General features: G+C 47.7%; 3 protein-coding genes and 2 pseudogenes across 7 annotated transcripts; 1 reads left to right on the top strand and 4 right to left on the bottom strand.

Moving 5' to 3' along the window:
* The first annotated feature begins 561 nt into the window (after positions 1 to 561).
* On the top strand, positions 562 to 4,020 carry LOC136490666 (probable fucosyltransferase 7; annotated as a pseudogene).
* A 135-nt stretch (positions 4,021 to 4,155) lies between these two features.
* On the bottom strand, positions 4,156 to 6,931 carry LOC136490669 (mitochondrial uncoupling protein 3-like). Its single transcript, XM_066486875.1, has 2 exons — positions 6,234 to 6,931; positions 4,156 to 4,955 (listed from the first exon to the last, which is right to left on the bottom strand). Exons 1-2 carry the CDS (start codon positions 6,702 to 6,704, stop codon positions 4,419 to 4,421), a joined length of 1,008 nt encoding a protein of 335 aa, XP_066342972.1. The 5' UTR covers positions 6,705 to 6,931; the 3' UTR covers positions 4,156 to 4,418.
* A 62-nt stretch (positions 6,932 to 6,993) lies between these two features.
* Positions 6,994 to 13,932, bottom strand: LOC136490664 (zeaxanthin epoxidase, chloroplastic-like). Of its 5 annotated transcripts, XR_010767835.1 has the most exons (17): positions 12,959 to 13,929; positions 10,481 to 10,643; positions 10,303 to 10,377; positions 10,122 to 10,222; positions 9,910 to 10,025; positions 9,567 to 9,778; positions 9,387 to 9,478; positions 9,081 to 9,195; positions 8,754 to 8,857; positions 8,530 to 8,575; positions 8,380 to 8,444; positions 8,181 to 8,270; positions 8,040 to 8,094; positions 7,834 to 7,922; positions 7,658 to 7,745; positions 7,338 to 7,506; positions 6,994 to 7,261 (listed from the first exon to the last, which is right to left on the bottom strand). XR_010767835.1 is itself a non-coding variant. In XM_066486867.1 (16 exons), exons 1-16 carry the CDS (start codon positions 13,465 to 13,467, stop codon positions 7,402 to 7,404), a joined length of 2,022 nt encoding a protein of 673 aa, XP_066342964.1. In that variant the 5' UTR covers positions 13,468 to 13,932; the 3' UTR covers positions 6,994 to 7,401. The 5 variants fall into 5 exon arrangements, 4 of the variants coding, with proteins under 4 accessions (XP_066342964.1, XP_066342963.1, XP_066342965.1 ...); XM_066486867.1 differs by having other exon boundaries at positions 6,994 to 7,506; positions 9,390 to 9,478; positions 12,959 to 13,932; XM_066486866.1 differs by having other exon boundaries at positions 6,994 to 7,506; positions 12,959 to 13,928.
* Positions 13,933 to 16,300: 2,368 nt separating this feature from the next.
* Positions 16,301 to 22,904, bottom strand: LOC136490662 (mitochondrial phosphate carrier protein 3, mitochondrial-like; annotated as a pseudogene).
* Positions 22,905 to 23,488: 584 nt separating this feature from the next.
* LOC136490661 (mitochondrial phosphate carrier protein 3, mitochondrial-like) lies at positions 23,489 to 24,171 on the bottom strand. Its single transcript, XM_066486865.1, has 2 exons — positions 23,746 to 24,171; positions 23,489 to 23,673 (listed from the first exon to the last, which is right to left on the bottom strand). The coding sequence occupies exons 1-2, from the start codon at positions 24,046 to 24,048 to the stop codon at positions 23,662 to 23,664; spliced, it is 315 nt and encodes a 104-aa protein (XP_066342962.1). The 5' UTR covers positions 24,049 to 24,171; the 3' UTR covers positions 23,489 to 23,661.
* Between the last annotated feature and the right edge of the window lie 580 nt (positions 24,172 to 24,751).

Raw genomic sequence — 24,751 nt, 5'->3', positions numbered from 1 at the left:
CAAATTTTAGAAGTCACAATGCACTGTATTTAAGGACGGAGAGATCAGTATTTTGGTCGGCCATGTCAGATAGTCCACCATTGCACAATAAGCTTTCCATATGAATGCGTCTAAAAAAAGCTTTCCATATGAATGAGGCGAGGAAACTGATGATCCTCTCGTCGGTCTTGACGAGGACAATTTGGGCCTTCGTACAATTTGGGTCTTCTAACGATATATAAGAAGCTTGACGTGTGGTTAGGCTAAGAACATCGCACCAGCGGTTGCAACACTTCCCTTGTGTTCCATGAACGCTAGAACAGATCTCCTGATGAGGTATTAGATATTCGATGTCGTCTTTGACTTTGATGATAGTGTATCTTGTGTTATTTCTCGTATCTTCATTTTGGCAATGGCGAGGATTCTCTAAGAAGACTAAACATCGGATTTTTGTTTTACTCGTAACGATGTCCATACATTACAATCGAATGCACATCGCAGTCACCTAAACGACTTACGAGTCAGAGATTTATGCAGTGATCGTGTCATATGTTTCAATATGTCTTAGAATTAGATTTTGTAATTTGTACGAGCACGGGTTGTATGTCCGGATCATGAACAAGAAAGTAAGATCGCTAGAACCGATCTGCCGATGTGCACAATGTAAAATATGCTGATATGCCAGATTATGCTAACCTGCTTGTTGCTGCTTCACTAAAGTTGGGGACGGTTGATCCATGGAGCGAACTGTAGCAGAACTATCGATCTATCTAATTAGTATAGGAGCATCGGTTGCTCAATTTCTATTAGCTGCTGACCCAGGTCGCAGCTTGCTAGGCAAAGCAAGCAACGAAGCTTTGCCATGGGAGAGGTACGAGTAGAAGAAGAGGGAGGGGATGGACGGATCTCGCATTCTCGCTAGTGACCGGGCCCATGTGCGCGGCCTTCCCAGAGCCGAGGTCCACCGCGTCCACACCGAGATCACCAGGATCGCCGCCAGGTCCGGCCGGGCGCCGGGCCGCTCCTCCAGGACACGAGGTCCGCCATGGAGCGGACGTAGTCATCGTCCACGCACTCCTTGGCCTCCTGCGCCAGCCGTACCCCGTAGCGCGCGGCCGAGGAGGATGAAGAGGTCAGCTGGGCCGCCGTGGACTCAGAGCACCCCGAGCACGATGCACGATGCCGTTGCCGTAGTAGCCCCGGGGAAGCTCGGGCTTCACGCGCGCCGCCGCACGTCCACGGAGAAGAGCAGTTTCACGCCGAGGCTCGGCGCCTCGTTGGCGTTCCTGTTGCCGTTGGTGACGGCGCTGGTGCCGCGGCTGCTGTGCTCTGGGTGCATGAAAGCGACGCGCAGGACGCGGCGCCGGCAGGGGAGGGTCGTTGTCGCCGGCGTCCGGTGCGTCGTGGCCGCCTCGCGCGGCGCGCGCCGAGGTGTGGGGGAACTGCGCGGTGCCGATCGATGCCATCGCAGAGCAGTGGTTGTTGGCTGTGCAGATGACCGTGCCGCCGTCTGACGGCGCCATCCCAAGACGGAGTGGGCGCGAACGGTGAAGGCTTGTGCGGAGGGTCGTCCTCGCCTCGGGGAATTCGGGCGAGGAATGCCGGAACGGGACGGCACAAGGCTCGGGTGACAGGGCCGGCGCCGCCGCCGCTGCCGGACGAAGGGAAGGGGTGGACTGAACTGCTTGACCCTGAGCTGCTATCTAGGTATAGGTTCGGTTCGATGGACCGATATATGGGCTAAAACGAATCATGCCCATCTTTATGCTTCACCAAGCATTTGGTATGCAACTATGCAAGGCTGGGCAGTGAAAGTTCAGTCAAGGTGCATTGTTCAAAAGCGAAGAAGATTCGTCGAGATCTTGCCCTCATTTTCAAGGTTTCAAGTCTCTCGAGGTTTGACAATTTGGACGAGACATAGAACTATGATGATAAGACGAGGAAATGGTTTACGTGTTTCTTTGCCGATTCGGCAAGCTGCTAAAATTACGCTCAGATAGCGTAACTTTACAGTCTAGGCCTGTAGTTCCACCGGCTTTGCCACGATCGAAGCATTGACCCTGCAACCCTGCTACGCTCCCCTGTTTCACTCCAGCGTGCTGCGTGCGGCACCACCTTGCGTCATGAAGCTGCAAACTACAGTCGTCGTCGTCGTCGCACTTCAATAATTAGCAAGCTAATGGCTTGGCTGCTCGCCGCGGCAGTAAGCTCGGAACTGCCGGAGCCACACGTTCCTCCTGGTGGACGACCAGAGGCCCATTCGTGGCAGCATGGTGGCACGGTGGCAGCTCGGCGGCAAGATCCCGACGCTGCTGGTGGCCGCGGCGAGCGTGGCGGCCGTCCTTCTCACGGCCGCCATCCTCTTCGAGACCCGGTGGACGCCTTCCAGAGACGCCCAGACATGGGTCTCGGCCGGAGTCCGCGTCGTCATGAGCGCCAGTATGTTCTCGAACAGTCCCGTCAGTGTCACTATAGTTATTCCTTTTTCCGTAATAACAAGCGACTAGCTTTCTTTGTGCGCGGCAGTGTCTGAGAAGGGCGGCATCCCGTTGGCGACGGTGCCGAACCCCGGCGACCGGCTCCTGGGCGGTCTCCTCTCGCCGGACTTCGACGACAGTTCCTGCCTGAGCCGGTACCGAACCTCGCTCTACCGCCAGGCGTCGCTGCAAGCGCTCTCACCGCACCTCGTCTCCGCCCTCCGCCGGTACGAGTCCCTCCACCGCCTCTGCGCCCCGGGCACCCCCGCCTACGCGCGCGCCGTCGAACGCCTACGCGCCGCCTCTCCCAACGCCTCCGCCGGCGACGGTGCTGACCCCTCTGGCGCGCGGTGCAACTACCTGGTGTGGACACCGAACGCCGGCCTCGGCAACCGCATCCTCTCCATCGCCTCCGGCTTCCTCTACGCGCTGCTCACCGACCGCGTGCTGCTCCTCCACAGCGGCAGCCGCCACGACCTGGACGGCCTCTTCTGCGAGCCTTTCCCGGGGTCCACGTGGATCCTGCCGGAGAAAGACCTCCCCGGCCACGAGGGGCTCGGCATCCGCACCAACGAGAGCCTCGGGAACACGCTGAGACGTGGGGAGGCGCTCGGCGGGGCGCCGTGGCTGTACGTGCACCTGCTGCACAACTACTACGCCCAGGACAAGCTCTTCTTCTGCGACGACGTGCAGGCCGAGCTGGCGCGCGTGCCCTGGCTCGTGTTCCAGGCGGACAACTACTTCGTGCCGGCGCTGTTCCTGATCCAGCGGCACGAGCGGGAGCTCGCGCGCATGTTCCCGCGTCGCGACGCCGTGTTCCACCACCTCGGCCGCTACCTCTTCCACCCCAGGAACACGGTGTGGGGCATGGTGACGCGGTACCCACGGTTCCTCCTACTTCGCCCAGGCGGACGAGCGCGTCGGCATCCAGGTGCGCGTGTTCAAGTGGGCGCCCATCTCCACCGACGAGCTCTACGGCCAGATCCTCAGTTGCGCGCAGCACGAGAACATCCTGCCCGGCGTCAGTGTGCCCACCAGAGCCAACACCACCGCCGTGGGCTCCGGCACCCAGGCGCCGGCCAAACGCAAGGCGGTGGTCGTCGTTTCCCTATACAACGAGTACTCTGAAAAGCTCGGGGAACTTTACCACGAGCACGGCGGGGTGGCAGGCGGGGAGGCGGTGAGCGTGTTCCAGCCGACGCATCTGGGCGAGCAACGCTTCGGTGACCGGCAGCAGGACCAGAAGGCGCTCGCGGAGATGGTGCTACTCAGCTTCGCGGACGTGCTGGTCACCACCGGCGTTTCGACGTTCGGGTACGTCAGCCAGGGGCTGGCCGGGCTGAGACCGTGGGTGCTTATGCCCCCTAACCATGGAAAGGCGCCCGACACGCAGTGCCGACTGGCCCCCACAATTGAGCCGTGTTTTCACTCGCCGCCCAACTACGACTGCCGGGCGAAGGCCAGTGGTGACACCGGCAGGATGGTCCGGCACATCCGGCACTGCGAGGACTTCCCACAGGGCGTCCAGTTGCTGCAGTCATGAGCTACTATTATTTAGTTCGTATACATCACATATTCAAATCTTTTTTTCCTCCTTATACTGTGATTAAAAAGTTCTGAATAAAGACTTATTGATGACAAATTTTGGACGACATATATAACTTCTCACGTGAGCCAACAAGTCACAAATATAGCTTGGGCAAGCAATTTTGTTAGGGAACAAGGGAGCATGGATGAGAGTGTTCAGTTTTCTGTGGAGTGAGTCTTGTATATTGTCAAATTACAATGTGAGGCATACCAACTTCATCTGTGTTTTCCCTTGGAAACAACAAAGGATAAAAGCCCACGGTCAAGTAAATGAACATAAAAAGGGTTCTATCCCTGTATGAAGCCACAATGAAGTTGCAGAAATGAACATTTCTGTAATCTAAAAGCCTCTCGAATGGAACACACCCTCCATTATCAAAATGATGAAATACCTGATGCTTGGCGCAGTTTCTCGTAGGAAACCCAGAACACAAACTGCCATGGGCCAAGCCTTGCCCATGTAGGCAAGAAACCCTTCCACAGTGCCGTTACACCCTCATGTCTGACAGTCTTGACCAAGCAATCGTAAGAACTCCTGTACATAGCTTTACCCTCCTTCCCTTGGTTCATCATCCTTGTTTTGATTACATCTGCTGGGCAGCTCAAGGTTGTCGCAGACAGCCCCGACGCGACAGAGGCCAATGTGTGAGCATAAAGATTGTCATCGCAAATCTGCTTGCGAATGAGGAGACGCTTTGCCTGATCGTAGCATGTCAATTCACCCATGTTGACAAGAAATGCCCTCTGTGCATTTGGAACAACCCCCTTCCAAAGTCCCCGAAAGCCCTCCGCTCGTATGATTTTAGTGAAAGCATCTGCGATTCCAGTGTACCGTGGTTGAATGCCTTGGCTCAATATCCTGCTGTCTGCTTGCATCCTTACCTTCATGAGGTCAGCAGGGCTTGACACCACCTGCACTGCAAAGCAGGAACAAAATTACTTCCGGTGTTACATAGCAATTCAATGGGCTAAGAAATAGTTACTTCAAACATAAAAAAGGAATTAATTTGGGAACATCAATACCATGCAATATTGACTTTAGAGCATCACCTTCTACTAATACAGTACCATTTTACCATTGCAAAAATTGAATATGCTGATTGACCCAGTAGCTTGCAAGGAACTCTGTGAAAAAGGCTAATCAAGCATAGATGACTTGTGGATATGCTGATCTGCAGTCCTATCTGTCCTCAATCAATCGAAAGACAGATCCCCACATATAGGACCTATTTTAGGATGTCTAATTTGATTTCCTTGTTCATTTGTAAACCTAGTATGTCTGAACAAAAGTGTTAATCAAGCCATCTTTCTGTATTTTGTGTAATCATATTCACTCACCAAAATGGGTGTCACCAGCTGCTCCAGTATCATCCCATCCAACGGTAGGTATGAGTCATGTCGGTGCATAGCTTAAGTCTAGATCTGGATCCTGAGTTCCTGACACCCCTTAGTGCTATTTACACGTTTGATCTAGATCTGGTAGTTCACCAGCACCTTGTCAGAAGTGGACAAGGATATCATTTCAGATAAGTATTTTTTGCCACTATGGCCCTATCAGCAACTGGCAACTGTTAAGGAAGATCAGATGTGTTGGAAGCAAATGGTCATGCTATGGAGGTGAAGAATAGAATCACAGATAGACAGTGATATAATTTGAGCATATACTGAAGTGGCGTCTCACTGTTGCTGCTGCTCAATGAAGCCATTGGTTCATCATGCCATGAAACAATTGAACCCAAAAAAAGCAAAAAAAAGAAAAAAAGAAAAAAGCTGTGTGTTGCTTTATCATCCACCACACTACTTAAATATTGAGACTGATGATGAATTGATGACAGATCAGTTAAAAGTGTCTCTCATTTTTGGCTAAGATGCTTGGCCATGTGCAATTTAATAGGTAAACCAACAAAAGAGTAAATTCATAAGTCGAAATATACATCAAGTATGGTCTGGATCAACATTTTGCCAACCTAGCCCAAAATAAGTTCTAAATTTCGCACTAATTACACTGTGAGAATGACGAGTCACAGCCTAGCTGCAAATCTCATGTCGACTTACAGATTTGGTATTCACGAGTCACATTCGTAACCACTGTATTTGCATGTACATCAATCGGTTGCTTAATTGGGCGCTGGTCTAACAAAAAAAAAAACAAGCAAAACAAAAGGTTACTTGTGCCTAAGAAAAATTTACCTGCGCGGCAACGCCGGAGAGTCCCCCAGCGAGCGCCTTCTCAAAAAGGCCAACCTCCCGCCCCTCGCTAGCGAGGGTGGACCGGAGATGCTCGTACCCCACGATGCGCAGCGGGGTGTACATCAGATGGCGGAGGACGGCGGGGGAGAAGCCCCGGTAAGCCCCGCCATCGCGGACGAGCTCGGCCGCGACCCGGATTACGCCGCGCCCGCCCGCACCGCCGGGGCTGCGGTGGAGCTGGAGGCGCGTCTTGACTGCGTCTAAGGGGTAGGTGGAGGCCTCCGCCATGGCGGCCGAGACCGACGAGAGGGAGACCTTGGCAAGGGTCCCGCGCCCGCCGCCGCCGGCCTCGGCATGGGCTGCCATATCGGCCTGGACTAGGGAAGCTAGTGGTCTGCGTGGCCTGCGTTTTCTAAAAGCCCAATCTGAGTCAATCTGGACCGAGCAAAAGTGATCCAACGGACTCCCCATGCGGCCATGCCGGAGGACGGGAAGGCGAGGTGGCGGCCGATGCCGGACGACGGGAAGGCGCGGCGGCGGCCCCTGACGCACGGCGATGGCCCCTGACTCCCTGTGGGTGATTTCGTAGTTCAAAATGCCGCGCGGGGTGCCCGGGGGCGCATCTCTTGCAGCTGCAACCTCGCAGGCAACCGCCTACCCCCTCCAAAACGTTTGGAATGTAGAAATTTCATATGGATCCTGAAATTATGATTTTTTTCAATTTGCATAAATTTCAACGAAACTTTAGCTGGCGCTGGTGGAAGAACAAATCATATCTTATCTGACTCTGAGCTAAATAACTATACACTATATCACATGATCAAAGTGTTACTGTGCTCGTGCCGTAATTACAATATGGCTTCTTGGTCTACAATATTTTCGGTGATGGTACAACAACAACAATGTACACAGTCCGACAATAGCTAAATTGCCTATCCCTATTGTACAACTCAGTTCTTCTCGTAGAACTGCAATCTCATCGTTTCAATCCGTTAGGTGCTAGTAGTATTCAAAATCCTGTTTGGCATCTGCATGGATGCAAAAATAACATCTGCTTTGACGTGTCTCCTATATCCTTTCTGTGATGCAGAGTCGTGTCCTTACCGGATGCTGTACAGTACAGTGTGGCTGATGATAGGAGTGGTGACTGACTGACTGGTGTCTCCATTCATGCTGCCTGAAGGACTTGCTGTTGCTGCTGCTGCCCCTGCTGCTTCCCACTTCTTGCGGATTCATAAGGAAGCGTGTTCAGCACCTTCACCCGGAACATAGCCTGTATGTTTTGCACAAGTTGATCATAATTCAGAAGAAAAGGTTTCACAGAAATTCAGGGATGAACGCCATAAGATGAACAATTGGCTAAATAAGAGGAGCAAACCAAATGTGAAGAAAAAATGAAAGGCAAAGGACGGTAATATAGCTACCCTCTTATCGGAACCAAACTCAATGACATCGGAGGGACGGAAACGAACTGGAAAGTTTGGTGGCACACGGTAACGTCTACCTTCATTGCTGGACAATCACATGACGATCAGTGAGTAAAATCTTGCTACTGAAATTCTCAAGGAAGGGCATAGAACCATGGTTCTTCAGGGCTTACTCGGTAATCCAGGTACCATGTTCACTCCCAAGATCAGTCAGATAGAAAGCCTTATTCTTGCATGTGATAGTAGCATGCCTTTCTGATATCTGCAATGAAGTTCAGAAAACTGAAGACTGGTACAAGCAGTTTATGAATAGAAGGCCTTGTACAATGCAACACATGAGAAGTTTGTTAAAACCCTGTTATCATTTTGATTAACTAACCTGTGGAAACGACAATGATAGGGAAGAATCTGAGTCATTAGGATCTGACCGGCTTCTGCAAAACAAAATTCATTTGTTTAGTCCCATAAAGCCTCGATTGAGTGCAATTAGGGCAGAAATGAATTTGCTATTTAGGCATACCCAACAGAGAGTGACCTCTGCTCGTCCCTAATTAAACGAATGGGCTGCAAGCTATTGCTGTTTCCTTCACTTGTTGGGAAGAGGTACCATCTGCAAATAGTTTTATGAATGATTTTTTTTTTTGTTCAAAAGTACTGAAATAAAGTAATAAATCAAACACTTGTTTAAAATGAAATTAAAGAAGAAACAAAGAGCATACTCTCCACCCATAGCTTGTTCCAGCGCGTCATCATCCTCAAACCATCGATAAAGCTGGTCATTTGCCTTCAGAATGATGCTAGATGTCAGTAAATATTAAATGCTGGTACTAAATCAAATTCACGGTTACTATGAGTCTATGACAACGTACCTTGTCGGAAAGTCGGCAGCTTAAAGGTCTTCCTTCTAGCTTTGAGCTGTACACAATGAAAAGTTCCATTTGCATGATGAGTACGGATATGGTAATTGGGAACTAAGAGAGCCTGTGTGGTGTTTATTTCTTTGCGTGGGACATTTAAACTAATGGAAACCTATTACTTGCATATGTGCTTGAAATGGGAACACATGACAGTAATTAATTATTTTGGTATGCACCTGTTGCCACCAAGCACCCAGCTCAGCATCGCAGGCATTCCATACTTGATGAAGAATCTTCCACCAACTCTTCCGGGGTGTGGTATCCGCAACTTGGTCAAAAACTACAGGTAAATAATTTTAGTATGCAGTTCAAGTAGTTTCAGTATAGAGTTCTTCAGTAATGCTCTTAGGAGGATGGTAATGAGATAATACAGTTCCGATTTCTGAACCTTATTTCAGAAATCCAATAAAATTGATGGTGACATACTTTAATTTAAATCTTGCTGAAAAGAGAATGAGATCTGTGCATTGAATAACAAAAAAAAAAGTGTGTTTATCACATACCGATAAAGGTCCTAGACCAACACCCAAATATGGTCTATACGTGGTAGCCATGATTGCTGCCATTCTTGCCAGTCCATGTATAATAGCAACACGCAGCCTTCTCTCTTTCTCATAACTGCAGGCCCAATATGCAAACGAGTATTTTGCTTTTCAGCCAACTTACTATATAGTATGGACCAGAGTTTAAAATCCATGCAAGAACAGGATTGCTTTGAAGTTGGAGCCAATTCAAGCATTCAAATAAAATCCAGTGGATGTTTCAAGAAACACTATCTTTATACTACTAAACATGCTAGAAAAACTTACCACCTCAAGGAGGAAACTATGTCCATAGGAGTTTCAGTCTTGACACTCTCTTGCCAGGCATTCTCTAGCTCTACAGCCAGCTGGTAACCATCCTATGGAAACAAATACAAGGTGGTTATTGTGTTACGTAATAGATATCAACACCAGAACATATCCATGGTAGGCTAAGAAATTGCATACCTCAATAGCCATGCAGCCACCTTGACCCAGATTTGGCTGCATAGCATGCACAGAATCACCAAGCAAGGTGACACGACCTTTCCCCCAATTAATAGTAGGTGGGCGGTCGTATATATCCCGGCGAAGAACCGCTTCTTCATCAGTTGCATTTATCAAATCAACGACATTGTCACACCATCCGTCAAATATCTCAAGCAATCTTTTCTTTTTGCCTGTTAACATTAAGCAGATGATAAAGCTTGTGTGGGGCATATCAGAAGTATTGTTCTCATTTTGATCACAACCTACAATGAGGCAGTATCTATTTCACGAATTAAGCATGAAAACTTCTGTAAGGACTCACCATTTTCAGGGTCAGTGCCACCAGCCTCTTCATTGTGAAAAGCATACCATTGCATTTTACCAGCACCGACATCTGAAGAGACGAAGTATTGTTTGTGACCAAGAAATACTCGGTACCTTCAACAGAGGAAAATGGAGGACATGGTCATGGCACAACGAAATTTCAGTCAATCTGAAAATCACACCCATCATTCCATGATCCATGTAACATACCCAACTGTATCGATATCAGGTGGCACAAAATCTGCAATTCCAGTGTAGCAAGTGTAACCTGAATAGGTGGCGTCTGAATGCCCGAATAGTGTCTTCCTCACCTATCCAGAAAAGGAAACTTCATGCAAATCAGGTTCCGTTTGTGCTTGTTTCTGACCAAAAGGAGAATTAATTCTATTACCTTTGACCATATTCCATCGGCACCAACCAAAAGGTCACCTTCAAATTTTCTACCGTCCTCCAATATGGCAGTAACCTACTCCCAACCGACAAACACTGCAAGTTTAGAGACAGGCAATGGCAACTCTTGCAGCCAGATTTAAGTTGGCATGGCCACAAAAACATATTTGCTCATTCACCTTACTGCCATCATCTATAAAATCGACTACATGGCTTCCATTCAATATAGCATCATCGCCGACTGCTCGAGCAAGGGTTTGTTGCAGAGTCATGCGGCTAATGACCCTTGTGACTGGGAGCCCCCGCTCAGCTGCAGGAGTAAACGTATCAAACTTGATGTACCTGAATCCAATTGGCACTGTCAAATGGCTGCCTCCAGCAATGGAATATCTATCTTAAAGCTAACCACGCAAAAAAAGAGACACGCCATGGAAATTTGCAAACAAAAGCTGTAAAATAAGCACCAAGAAAATTTCGGCAGCTATATATATCTTTAGATCTAGTAGTAATAAGAGACTTGCGTGTTAACGATAGTATCTACTACAATCAACTGAAACAGGCGAGCATAACGACTAGCCAACCACCAATTGGTTCGTACTAACTGCCAACACTGCAGACAAATGAACCCTTGTGGCACTAAATTCCACTAGCACCGGCCAAAGGAAGTCAAAATTTTCTCCAGGTAGCATAAAAAACAAACAAATTCACGGTGACTTGGTGCAAGAATTTTGCTCTGGCGCGGGAACGACCCCCACTGCCTCCCTTACCAGGAGCCAGAGACGCCGTCGACGATGCCGTTGACGCGGTCCCCCGTGACGCAGCCGGCGTCCATGATCTCGTCGGCCGCGGCGGCGTCGACGGCCTCGAGCGCGGCGAGCGCGTTGCTCTGCAGCTGGATCGGGCCGCGGTACCTCCCTTCCCCGCGGACGGCGCTCATGTCCCGCTCCAACACCAGCACCTCGAACCCCTTCCGCTTGGCAGCGAGCGCGAAGACCAGGCCGCCGATGCCGCCGCCGGCCACCAGGACGCGCGCCTTCTTGGGCTCGGCCGCCGCCGGCATTGCCGCGGTGGCGACGAGCCCCGCGCGGGCAGGAGGAACGCCGGGCCTACGCCTACGCCTCTCCCGCGGCGCGGACGGGGAGGGAAGCGCGAGAAGGCGGAGCGCTCGGTTGCGGCTGGAGAAGGGGTGGAGCCGGATCGCCGTCTGAGAGGCCCGAGAGGAGGGGAGGGAGATCGCCTTCGGCGATGCCCGCGCTGTGCTCAGCATGGTCGTGGTATGCAAGCTTTGCTATGAGTGAGCAGCTGGTATGCTGTGCTACACTGCTACTACTTTATCGGCGGTCAGTCAGTGAGGCAATAGCTGGAGTCAAACCTCAGCTGAGGACTCTGCTAGCTCGAGACTTGTGTGTTTTCGATTTGGCATTGGTTCTCGGGCTGACAGGAGAGCTGGGAACTGGAAGAGGAAGCTCGCTGTCTCTGTGAAGCTCTAGATCAGAACTTCAGAAGGGTGCTTCAATGGACGCGCCTGCCAAGATAGCGAATTTTATGGGGGTGGCAGGGCCGGTGCCGGAGAAGAATGGAATTTGCAGCTAAGTGGAGCGTGCGGTCGGTCTCGCTTTCGGCCTCTAGTGCAGGAAGGAAGGAGGGGGTGGTGGATTGGTGGAAGCTTTGCCTCGGTGCGGTTGGGCGGTCGGTTGGACGTGGCGGCCGTGGGTTGCCTGCCGCGCGGCGCAGACCACGCGAGGTGGGGTACCCCGGATAGAAAACGAAACGGGCCCCATTTTACCGGCCGACCAGGCCAGGCGACCAGGGCGCGCCATGCTCCGTAGTCCCATGCTCCTACGGCAACTAGCAGGAAGCAGGCAACTCGATGGTTTGGTCCCGTCGGGTACTCGGGTGGGGCGGGGCGGGGCGGGGCGCGTCGGCTCGCCCCTCCCGCCGTGGGCGGCACGGCGCTTCCTTCCTGGCCCTGGTTGCTGGTTGACCATTATCGGCCTTGTGCGCCGCGCGCACCACATGGGGTCTGTTTGGATGCAGCCCTGAGTCACTTTTGCCTGGAAAATCTGTTGCCTGTGATCCGCCCGAAAGGTGTTTGGTTGAAGCCCTGGGCAGCAGCTTGGGTAAGGCAGATGCTTCTTCCCCAGGCAACCAAAATCGACTGCCTGACTGCTGCTTGCAGTTGCCTGGACTTTAATCACCGTAAAAACTCTCCAGGGGCCACAACTCTTTTTTTTCCAGGCAGTAGCTTCAACCAAACAGTCACTCATGCGAAAATCGAATGGATTTGCAGGCAACATATAGGCAGCATCTTTCTTCAGGCAAAAGATTCATGGCTGCAACCAAACAAGCCCAACGTGGTGCGGCGATCGTGCCGAGGTCGGCAGCGTGCTGGCACAGGTGACGTGGTCGGATGAGATTGCCGCGGCAGCGAATTGATTTTTTGCTGCGCGGCATGCTCGTGCGTATAATCTGGTCAGGATAATCGAATTTGGAGTACCACGTTTCCAATAGCGTAGCGGTGCCGGTGCGCACCAGACGGCGCTCGCTAGGGCGGCAGATGCAAAGACGCGCGAGCACAGCGCACGCAGAAACAGGGCAAGCCATCCGAATCCGAGACATACTAGAGGGCAAGTTGCAGGAGGAATGGATGGGCGTACCAGGAGCCGGACATGCCGTCGACGAGGCCGTTGATGCGGTCGCCGGTGACGCAGCCGACGCGCATGACCTCCTCGGCGACGGACATGTCGATGGCCTCCAGCGCGGCCAGCGCGTTGCTCTGGACCTGGATGGGCCCGCGGTACTGCCCTTCCCCGCGCACCGCGCTCATGTCGCGCTCGAACACCGTCACGTCGTACCCCTTGCGCCGCGCCGCCAGCGCGAACACTAGCCCGCCGATGCCGCCGCCGGCCACCAGCACCCGGGGCTTCTTCCGCCGCGCCTCGCCGACCGCGGGCGCGGGTGCGGGAGCGACGGCCGCGTCGGGAGGCCGCATTGACGCCGCCGCGCACCTGCCCCGTGCCCGCTGCCTGGCCTTGCCGCCGCCGAAGCACTGCGGGTGCGGCGCCGGGAGCGCGTGCTGGTGCTGGTGCTGCTGCGGCTCGTCGTGGCAGAAGAGGAGCGCCGAGAAGTGCGCCTTTGCGGGTGAAGTGGCGGATAGCAGCGCCATGGGCGCGCGAGCACGGTGACCCGCAGGCCGCAGCTGAGCTGAACAGGAAGCTTTGCTTTGCGAAGGAGAAGATGTTGGGCGAGTGGAACTGGATCGGTGGAGGGAGGAGGTGTTATGCCGTGCTGCCCGTGCAACTCTGGTTCTAGAACTTTGCCATTGGGCTGAGGCTGTGAAAGGAGGAGCAGAGCCAGAGGGGAGCTGGAGGGGACTGGTGGTGCACTGGTGCTGAGGGGAGGAGGAACTAGAGCCAATCACCTGATCGCATTTGGAAGAACGGATCTTGCGGGACCAGGATTTTATCTTGCCATGTCCTCACCATCCTCTGCGGACACGTTGCGGCGGCAACTCTGTACCACACCGTGCAACTGTAGGTAGCACAGGGCTACACGGGTTAAGTAACTCCGTTTCAAATTATAACATGTTTTAGAACTCTTTTATTTTTTACTAGAATCATACCCGTACGTTGTATGGGAACGAAATAATATCACGATAATTTTTGTTTTGAATGTTCACAACAATCTATTTTTACGCAATTATCGGCCCCGTTCGCTTCGCTGGAAAAACAAACCGAAACGCTGTTCCAGCTGATTGGTTGTGAGAGAAAAATATTGTTTCGACTGAAAAAGCAAGTTAAAAAGTACGAATTATAAGATAAACGAACAGAGCCATCGTTGTTGACCAAGTATTCAAGTTTCGATATGGAATTGAAACGATCTTATATCATACCTTAACAACCGTGTTCATTATACTACTTATTCTACCACATCTTGTCCTGGCTATGTTGAAACGTAATCGTGTTGGAAGTGTCGTCCTGCATATAAGCAGTCTGTTTGCTGATTGGTTTCTGGGCTGATAAGTTTGGCTGGTGCTGATTTGTTGTGAGAGAAAAATACTGTATCATGGCTGATAAGCAACAGGCTGAAGATCTTTACAATATTTAAAGCTCGTTTGAGTATAACACATTAACGTGAGATGACCATATCGAACGCACGCGTCAGCCAGGAACATGGCCAGATAGTACACGTATTTGGTAGTCTTTGTGACCGGATTGTATACATTTTTTTTATCATCGGGTAGATGATTACTTTAGTGCTTTTTTAGGTGTAGAGAAGAGAAGAGATATTATTGGCTTATCAAATCTACATAATCTAATAAAAAAGTAGCATACTAGTTAACAATGTATTGACATGCTTTGAGCATTGTGTAAGTATGCAAAAGAGGCTATGCAAATAATCAAACATGGACAAACTGTACTGCACAAGCCTGGATACAGACTAATGCAAACAATCAGTCTGAACCTTAGTGAGTGGTACTATAGGTTACTATGTAAAATTGGTAAGTAGTGACTGGTTGAGTACTAGCTAGTGCAATCTTAGATCATGCCTTTCTTTTAGGTAGGAGTTTAAGGACCTTGATAGGGTCCATTGGAGCGAGAACTTAATGGGATTTTTGAGGGGCTAGGTTAAGGCGTGATTGGTAGTGCGATTGAGAAGCGTGCAATCTTGTCTTCCTCCGCAGCGGTGCTCTTGCCCTCGGCGACTCGCCAATGCTCTCGTCATCCGCGACTGGTCTCGAGGCCTCTAGGCGCCTCAACTGTCTCGTAGACCCTTTCCCTCCCTCCACTGGCGACCGACAGCTCTTGTTGCCGCCACCTCGACCCCGACATCCCATAAGCACTTGCTCTCCTCTAACCACTCGAGGAGTGACGCGGCCATCGCCAGCCTTGTCTACCGTCCCAGCCAATCCTCCTACCACCCACGGCTTTGGCAGTGTCCTTGCCACCTCACTGCACCGCCGGGTCACCACTGTGTCGCAGCCGCCTCTCACAAACCCTCTTTTAGGTCAGCCGAGTAGAACTAGAATCCTAACCTTTACCCTTATCTTCTTCTCCAATGGGGTCCGGGATGGAAGTTAGGGTCGCACGAGCAATTGAGCACAATAGAGATTGTGACTTTTTTAGAGTCGCTGGTTTTTGGAGATGGAGTAGAGATTTTGCTAGAGATTGTTATATCCTATTTGGTTGAGTTTCTAGATTCGTTTTCTTGGACGTAAAAGAGAAAAATAGTTAACGATAGGAAACACAAATTCAAACCAACCAAAGTTTTTTTGTTCTCGAGAAACAGCAAAATCTTACAGTAGCTTTAGTGACATTTCTCGAAAGAGACAGTTTTCCAAAGAAACTGAAACCCTACCAAAATTTTCATGCAACCTTTAGGCCCCCTTTAGAACATGAATTCTTTTTATTGTTCCTGCGCTTTTCGTGTGAAAAATAAACTAATTCCTGTTAAATTTCTATAGAATTTCGATAAAATTTCTGCGTTCTAAAGAGCCTCACTGAGAGATGCTTTTAACTACCACAAACATTTATGTAGCATTGAGCTTCCACAAAAGATCGGCCATACAACTAGAGAAGCACGCGCGGAGACGTGGCAAGTTGTTACGTCATAGGCGAGCTTTGATCTTTATCTTTCGCCCACTCTGAAGCCCTGTTGGACTCGGTTGCTGAGAGCGACCGTTCGAAGGTATTTACAATGAGAACTTAACTTTCCTCGTCATGATCTAAAAACAGCAAAAAAAAAGACTTGCAGCAATAGTGCAATACCATCTTAATTCTTAAGACCTTCATAAATCTGCTTGACATCGATGACAAAGCATAGGCATAGTCCAAACAAAAAGGCAGGAGGAATAGGTTTGTTCAGTACACAAGAAAGGATGTTGCCAGCAACAGCAATGAACAGGCAGCATATATTAGACAGCAAGAACTTCACGCTCTGTCACAGACATGCTCTCATTTACTTGCCCAAAAATATACCGGGGAAAATTAGACAAATCGAACCAGCAAAATATTAGCTTTAACCATGGCCCATGGGCGAGTATATAGTTATGTACTTCCACAATCATAAATTTTAAAAAAGGATGCCATGGTTTCCAGTTATCATGAGGCACTTGATTATCAAGTAAACCTGTTCCTAATTTTGTTTGTATTCTATTTAGCATTGATGAAGATGCCAGGGTTTCCAGGCATCGTGAACCACTTGATTATCTAGTGAACATCTTCCTAAATTTCTTGCATTCCAATTAGCATGGATGAGCTTGAGACTCATCTGAGATTTATCATTTTAGAGTTCCTAAAAGAATAAAAGAATTGCTCCTAAGAAAGAGGAGCTATTTGGTCATCAAGGGTAGCGCCAGTTTTTGTCTGAAGTTTGGCTGTGTGGAATCTGGCCTTAGTGGCAGCAGGTGTTGGAGCAGCGCCTCCAGTAGTCGGCCTGGAGGATTGAAAAATAGCCCCCATTAAGTGATAATGAACAAAAATCCAACAGGTTAATGTTGACAAGGGACCAGTATCAAGCAAATAGAAATACTTACAGTCCAACCATGACTTTAAAAGCATCATAGATACCCCACTGGGCACTGGTGAGGGTACCAATCATCACGATACGCAACGGGAGCCCACGCGTAAATAGCCCCACTAGACCAATCTTCTTCACAGCCTGAGCAAGCATTACACAAATGGTAAGTGCAAAAAACAAGGTAAACAAAGAAAATAATATCTAATTGTCTAGAAAACATACATCGCCGACCGTTGCCCCCTTGGCATTGTTAAGGAAACAAGGTTGTCAGCTGGGTGAGAAACAATTGCACAGAACACCCCAGCGATGTAGCCACCAGCAAAGCTCACTCCAAGCTGGAGATTCTTGCTGCATTCGTTTTTGGGGGCAGGAATGGCATACTCGTAGATCATCTCAACAACAGTCTCGAAAGAGGCAAATTTCATCATAGTGTCTGCATTTAGTAAAACTAGAGGCGGATGTGCACCCCGGGCTGGGTGGGCTGCAGCCCGGGGCGAGCTCAGAAAAACACTGAATACGCCTCTTTAGATATAGCCCAACAACAGCCCAGACATGCACCGTACAGGTAGCAGCCCTCTGCAACTAGCAGGCACTGGACATCGAGCATCGATTGGCTCCTCTCAAGCTTGAAAGCCTGAGCTCTCCACTATTTTTGTTGTCTGCTGCACTTGACTCACTGTGAATATCTTCATGCTTCATGAATACCAAATGGTTTTTCTAGGTCATTAATAATTAAGAAAAAAAGTGTTATTTATTTTTGTGTTCATACTATAATATATTTGTTACATGTTTGCACTTGTGTAGCGTTTATGCTTTGTTAAATGTTAGTATGACACTAATATAGAATTTTGATATTCATCTCTGTGTAATATAGTTTAGCCCCCCTCGTGATCGATTTCTAGATCCGCCACTGTAAAACCATAAGATGCTGGACAGTCCTTCAGGTTAAATATCAAAGCAAAATAAAAGAATAAAACTTGGTAGAAAGCAAGCTCATATGTTCCAAAATTACTTCACACAGTACACCGTGAAGGAAATCTAATATGTTATAGTCATTGATATAGCAACGCAAGCAAAATAGGGGCCTAATAATAAAAATTCCCATGTCCATTCCCCACAAGTAATTAGAGTTTAGTTCCCACTATAATTGAGACAAGCAGACTAAATAATATCATTATGAGCATAGAGGCATCCACAACAACCAGTACCCAAGAATCATGTGTGCAGTATGGTCACGTTTTCCCTTTGGGGGGTATGCACTCGGGGAGTACTAGCTGTAAGCATTTGATTAATGAACTAATGTACACCACTTCATTGGAGTCTAGCTCCATAGCAACAGAGATAGCTCAAGCAGTGTGGTAAATTAATATACGCACACATAAAATCTTGAAAATCATAGTGTGATTTCAAGAAGAACTATGTGCATGAAAATGCATGTCTTAGCATGCAGGTACATAAGTTAAACACAACAAGAGATAATTATGTGTAAAGAAAATACGTGATATTAGATAGTTATAAGCACCAAATGCTCATAGATGATTATCAAATACACAAATTTAAAATTAATTAGTGTCAAATCCTCTATCCTCTACAACATTAACCTGATAATATGTTTTTTAATGTACACAAAATTGGAGTCTAGCTCTGGTTTCAAAAAAAAGGAGTCCTGCTCTAGAATGGCAGAGAAAACACAAGCAGTGCGGATAATTTAACTGCACACAAAAATTCTTGAAACCATACACAATTTCAAGAACTATCCGTCGAAATTAATATTATAGCGACCATATTTTATACATAATTAAAAAGAGATATAAACAATTGAGTGCCAACAAGACTTGTTATCCTAAAGAAATGATATTATTATTTACAGCTGATAGTCAATGATTTCAAATGCATGAAAATCCTTTGAGCAACTAACCAATATACACCATCTCATTGGAGTCTAGGTCCAGTTATAATGGAGATGACTCAAGCAGTGTGGAAATATCTTTATATGCACACATAAAATCTTGGAAATCATTACAAGATCTCAAGAAGAACTATGTGCACCAGAACTACATTCTAGTAAAACTAACATTTACACCATAATAAGAAAACGAAATGTCAACAAGTGAGATTATAAGACTTATGATGAGTAAGAAAGGGCACCATTTTCAAAGCTGATGGTCAGTGTGACTCCGAAAGCATAAAATCCATTTAGTAATTAAGAAATATACACCATCTCATTGGAGTCTAGGTCCATGTCACAGTGGAGATGACTCAAGCAGCGTGGGTGGAGATGACTCAAGCAGCGTGGGATATCAATATATGCACACATAAAATCTTGAAAATCATTATACGATTTCAAGAAGAACTATGTGCACCAGAACTAATATTCTAGCTAAACTAATTTTTGTGCTAATAAAAAAACAAAGATATCAACAAGTATAAATGATAATGAAGATTGTCATCAGTGAGAACTGAGACCAGTATCCATAGCCGTTCCATGAATTCTACAACACTAAATTTGTTGCACACTCGGTGAGTTAAATATGTACACGAATCACGTAGCATGAGTGAAGTTGCATCACCAATACTAAAGAAGATACCATCCATTTATTTCATTGCATCATTAACATCATAGTTGAGATTACAATCACAAAACATGCTTAACGCCGAGGTCTCCCACATCCTGCTCGCTGCCCCCACTGTGAACAAGAAGAAGAAACTATCAATCATCTACTAGTCTCATGTGTGTTTGCACGCGAATTTTGGTGTGTTTTGCTGTGAAGAGTGGGTCTACAGGCCCTTTCGCCACAAGATGAACCCTCCTTCGATGATTGGTGGGCCAAAGCAGAGTCTAGAATGGATGGTTCACACAAAAAAGGACTCAACTCGCTTATCATCTTTGGTGCATGGACAATTTGGAACCATCGCAACCGGTGTGTTTTCGATAGGACTCCTCCTAGCCTGGCTGGAGCATTGCTGCTCGCAAGTGAGGAACAACGTTTCTGGAAGCTTGCAAAGGCTCAGGGAAGCTCCTTCCCTTCTCTTGAGCCTATAGATAGCCAGTAGGATCCTTTTGTGGAGGTGAAGTCGTTTCCTATATTAGTAAAAGGCGCGTGTGTTTGTCTAAGAGCTTAGGAGTGTGTGTTGTAAGGGCTCTTGCCCCCCCCCCCCCCCTTTTTTTTCTTCTTAATATAAAGATACGCAGTTCCCCTGCGTGTTCGAGAAAAAAAAAACATGCTTAACGCTAGAGTGGCAACCCTTTTGAAAAACAAGATAAGTTTGATCATCTTAGCAATACAAAATCTACTTTTTCAAAGCTTACATACCATTTAGTTCAACAGTTGATTCTTAAGGGGCACAAACATAGTATAGTAAAAAAGTAGAAAGGAAAGCGATTCAAATTTATGTGACAGTTGACAACAAGCAGGAAGTAGGTACTTACAAGGAATTTGTCAGCCCCATAGTGGAACAATTCCTTTATACAGTCTGGAAAATTTGACAGTGTTAGAAAAAAGTGAAGACATGGATATACAGAAATAAAGTAGGCAACCTCAACTCACCCAGAATAGCCTTCAGCTTTCACAAACTTTGGAAGGCCATCTGATAAACCTCTTGCAAAGCCAGGCTGCGTCTGCACACGGACCTTAACAGCTTCCATGGGGCAGAGGGCAATATCTGCAATCACTTCAGCCGAAGCGGAACCCGCAAGGTAAATCAAAGTCTTCTACATGGCGGCATACTCAGGGCCAGCAATGTCCGAGTAATACTTCTTGAAGAACTCATAGAAACCGAACTTGCATGCTCCCTGAGCACTGTATCCAAGTAGGGTAGGTACCCAGCCCCTAAAAAAGCCCTTGGGCCCTTGCTCTTTCAACAAAACACCAAAACCAGATGAGATACTCTTGTACTTGGCTGGATCGATCTGAGAAATCAGACAATAAAAGTTTTCATTAGCAATCAGTTCATAACGACAACTATTCATTGAAAATGAACATAAACAAGAAGCAGGAATGTAATCATTGTGAGGTTTACCCCTTTCAGTGCAGGCTACTACGACAATGAAAATGTGATACCATATTTATAGAGCATTACGTACGGTAGCAGCTGGTTGCCTGGTTCGAGAATGATGTACCAGCATCAAACAACCGTCTAATAACTCTAACAACAGAGATCGCATCACGAATAGTCCTACGAATCGAAATGGGACACCTCGCGTAAATAACTCATCTATCCAAATCAAGCCAGCATCGAGACGCTCACCTGCATGTTGCACTTGACGAGGTCCAGGGGCGTGACGGTCATGTGCGTGAGCCCGCAGCTGGCGACGCCGCCGACCGTGCACGCCGCGTAGAATGCCGGCGAGTACATCTCAATCCTCCGGCCCGGCTTGCTCGGCGCCCGCGCCCAACTAGCGGGCCGTGCCGCCGCCGCCGCCGCAGATGGCGCGGCGACTGTTTGCCCGCCCATGCTAGCGATGGCGGCCGCAAAGGGGGAGGCAGTGGCCGGGGCCGCATAAAGGAAGCTAGGGAGCAGCGCATTCAGCGAGCTCTCGGAGACCGCCATGGCGCCGGGGCAAGCTCAGGGTTCAGTTCGAGCGATTTCCTTACGGCTAGGGACACGGCTAAGCCTGGGGGCTCGGTCGGATGGACGCTCATCGAGGCAGCGCAAGCGAGCGCGGCGTTTGTACGTGTGGGCGTGAGGCCCACCGCCCCTCGCTCCAGGGAGGGAGACATCCGGTGGCTGCGGACAACCCCCCCCCGCCTCTGCGCCACCAGAGAGGGGCGGGCTTTTATAACGAGATAAATTAATATACGCACACATAAAATATTGAAAATCATAGTGTGATTTCAAGAAGAACTATGTGCATGAAAATGCATGTCTTAGCATGTAGGTACATAAGTTAAACACAACAAGAGATAATTATGTGTAAAGAAAATACATGATATTAGATATTTATAAGCACCAAATGCTCATAGATGATTATCAAATACACAAATTTAAAATTAATTAGTGTCAAATCCTCTATCCTCTACAACATTAACCTGATATGTTTTTTAATGTACACAAAATTGGAGTCTAGCTCTGGTTTCAAAAAAAAGGAGTCCCGCTCTAGAATGGCAGAGAAAACAAAAGCAGTGCGGATAATTTAACTGCACACAAAAATTCTTGAAACCATACACAATTTCAAGAACTATCCGTCGAAATTAATATTATAGCGACCATATTTTATACATAATTAAAAAGAGATATAAACAATTGAGTGCCAACAAGACTTGTTATCCTAAAGAAATGATATTATTATTTACAGCTGATAGTCAATGATTTCAAATGCATGAAAATCCTTTGAGCAACTAACCAATATACACCATCTCATTGGAGTCTAGGTCCAGTTATAATGGAGATGACTCAAGCAGTGTGGAAATATCTTTATATGCACACATAAAATCTTGGAAATCATTACAAGATCTCAAGAAGAACTATGTGCACCAGAACTACATTCTAGTAAAACTAACATTTACACCATAATAAGAAAACGAAATGTCAACAAGTGAGATTATAAGACTTATGATGAGTAAGAAAGGGCACCATTTTCAAAGCTGATGGTCAGTGTGACTCCGAAAGCATAAAATCCATTTAGTAATTAAGAAATATACACCATCTCATTGGAGTCTAGGTCCATGTCACAGTGGAGATGACTCAAGCAGCGTGGAATATCAATATATGCACACATAAAATCTTGAAAATCATTATACGATTTCAAGAAGAACTATGTGCACCAGAACTAATATTCTAGCAAAACTAATTTTTGTGCTAATAAAAAAACAAAGATATCAACAAGTATAAATGATAATGAAGATTGTCATCAGTGAGAACTGAGACCAGTATCCATAGCCGTTCCATGAATTCTACAACACTAACGCTAGAGTGGCAACCCTTTTGAAAAACAAGATAAGTTTGATCATCTTAGCAATACAAAATCTAATTTTTCAAAGCTTACATACCATTTATTTCAACAGTTGATTCTTAAGGGGCACAAACATAGTATAGTAAAAAGGTAGAAAGGAAAGCGATTCAAATTTATGTGACAGTTGACAACAAGCAGGAAGTAGGTACTTACAAGGAATTTGTTGGCCCCAGAGTGGAACAATTCCTTTATACAGTCTGAAAAATTTGATAGTGTTACAAAAAAGTGAAGACATGGATATACAGAAATAAAGTAGGCAAACCTCAACTCACCCAGAATAGCCTTCAGCTTTCACAAACTTTGGAAGGCCATCTGATAAACCTCTTGCAAAGCCAGGCTGCGTCTGCACACGGACCTTAACAGCTTCCATGGGGCAGAGGGCAATATCTGCAATCACATTAGCCGAAGCGGAACCCGCAAGGTAAATCAAAGTCTTCTACTTGGTGGCATACTCAGGGCCAGCAATGTCCGAGTAATACTTCTTGAATAACTCATAGAAACCGAACTTGCAGGCTCCCTGAGCACTGTATCCAAGTAGGGTAGGTACCCAGCCCCTGAAAAAGCCCTTGGGCCCTTGCTCTTTCAACAAAACACCAAAACCAGATGAGATACTCTTGTACTTGGCTGGATCGATCTGAGAAATCAGACAATAAAAGTTTTCATTAGCAATCAGTTCATAACGACAACTATTCATTGAAAATGAACATAAACAAGAAGCAGGAATGTAATCATTGTGAGGTTTACCCCTTTCAGTGCAGGCTACTACGACAATGAAAATGTGATACCATATTTATAGAGCATTACGTACGGTAGCAGCTGGTTGCCTGGTTCGAGAATGATGTACCAGCATCAAACAACCGTCTAATAACTCTAACAACAGAGATCGCATCACGAATAGTCCTACGAATCGAAATGGGACACCTCGCGTAAATAACTCATCTATCCAAATCAAGCCAGCATCGAGACGCTCACCTGCATGTTGCACTTGACGAGGTCCAGGGGCGTGACGGTCATGTGCGTGAGCCCGCAGCTGGCGACGCCGCCGACCGTGCACGCCGCGTAGAATGCCGGCGAGTACATCTCAATCCTCCGGCCCGGCTTGCTCGGCGCCCGCGCCCAACTAGCGGGCCGTGCCGCCGCCGCCGCCGCAGATGGCGCGGCGACTGTTTGCCCGCCCATGCTAGCGATGGCGGCCGCAAAGGGGGAGGCAGTGGCCGGGGCCGCATAAAGGAAGCTAGGGAGCAGCGCATTCAGCGAGCTCTCGGAGACCGCCATGGCGCCGGGGCAGGCTCAGGGTTCAGTTCGAGCGATTTCCTTACGGCTAGGGACGCGGCTAAGCCTGGGGGCTCGGTCGGATGGACGCTCATCGAGGCAGCGCGAGCGAGCGCGGCGTTTGTACGTGTGGGCGTGAGGCCCACCGCGCCTCGCTCCAGGGAGGGAGACATCCGGTGGCTGCGGACAACCCCCCCCCCCCCCCCCCCCGCCTCTGCGCCACCAGAGAGGGGCGGGCTTTTATAACGAGATAAATTAATATACGCACACATAAAATATTGAAAATCATAGTGTGATTTCAAGAAGAACTATGTGCATGAAAATGCATGTCTTAGCATGTAGGTACATAAGTTAAACACAACAAGAGATAATTATGTGTAAAGAAAATACATGATATTAGATATTTATAAGCACCAAATGCTCATAGATGATTATCAAATACACAAATTTAAAATTAATTAGTGTCAAATCCTCTATCCTCTACAACATTAACCTGATATGTTTTTTAATGTACACAAAATTGGAGTCTAGCTCTGGTTTCAAAAAAAAGGAGTCCCGCTCTAGAATGGCAGAGAAAACAAAAGCAGTGCGGATAATTTAACTGCACACAAAAATTCTTGAAACCATACACAATTTCAAGAACTATCCGTCGAAATTAATATTATAGCGACCATATTTTATACATAATTAAAAAGAGATATAAACA

The sequence above is a fragment of the Miscanthus floridulus genome, chromosome 11, assembly GCF_019320115.1.
Source record: "Miscanthus floridulus cultivar M001 chromosome 11, ASM1932011v1, whole genome shotgun sequence".
Taxonomy (NCBI): domain Eukaryota; kingdom Viridiplantae; phylum Streptophyta; class Magnoliopsida; order Poales; family Poaceae; genus Miscanthus; species Miscanthus floridulus.
The sequence above is the reverse complement of the archived record's forward strand: the minus strand, read 5'-3'. Positions and strand labels throughout refer to the sequence as shown.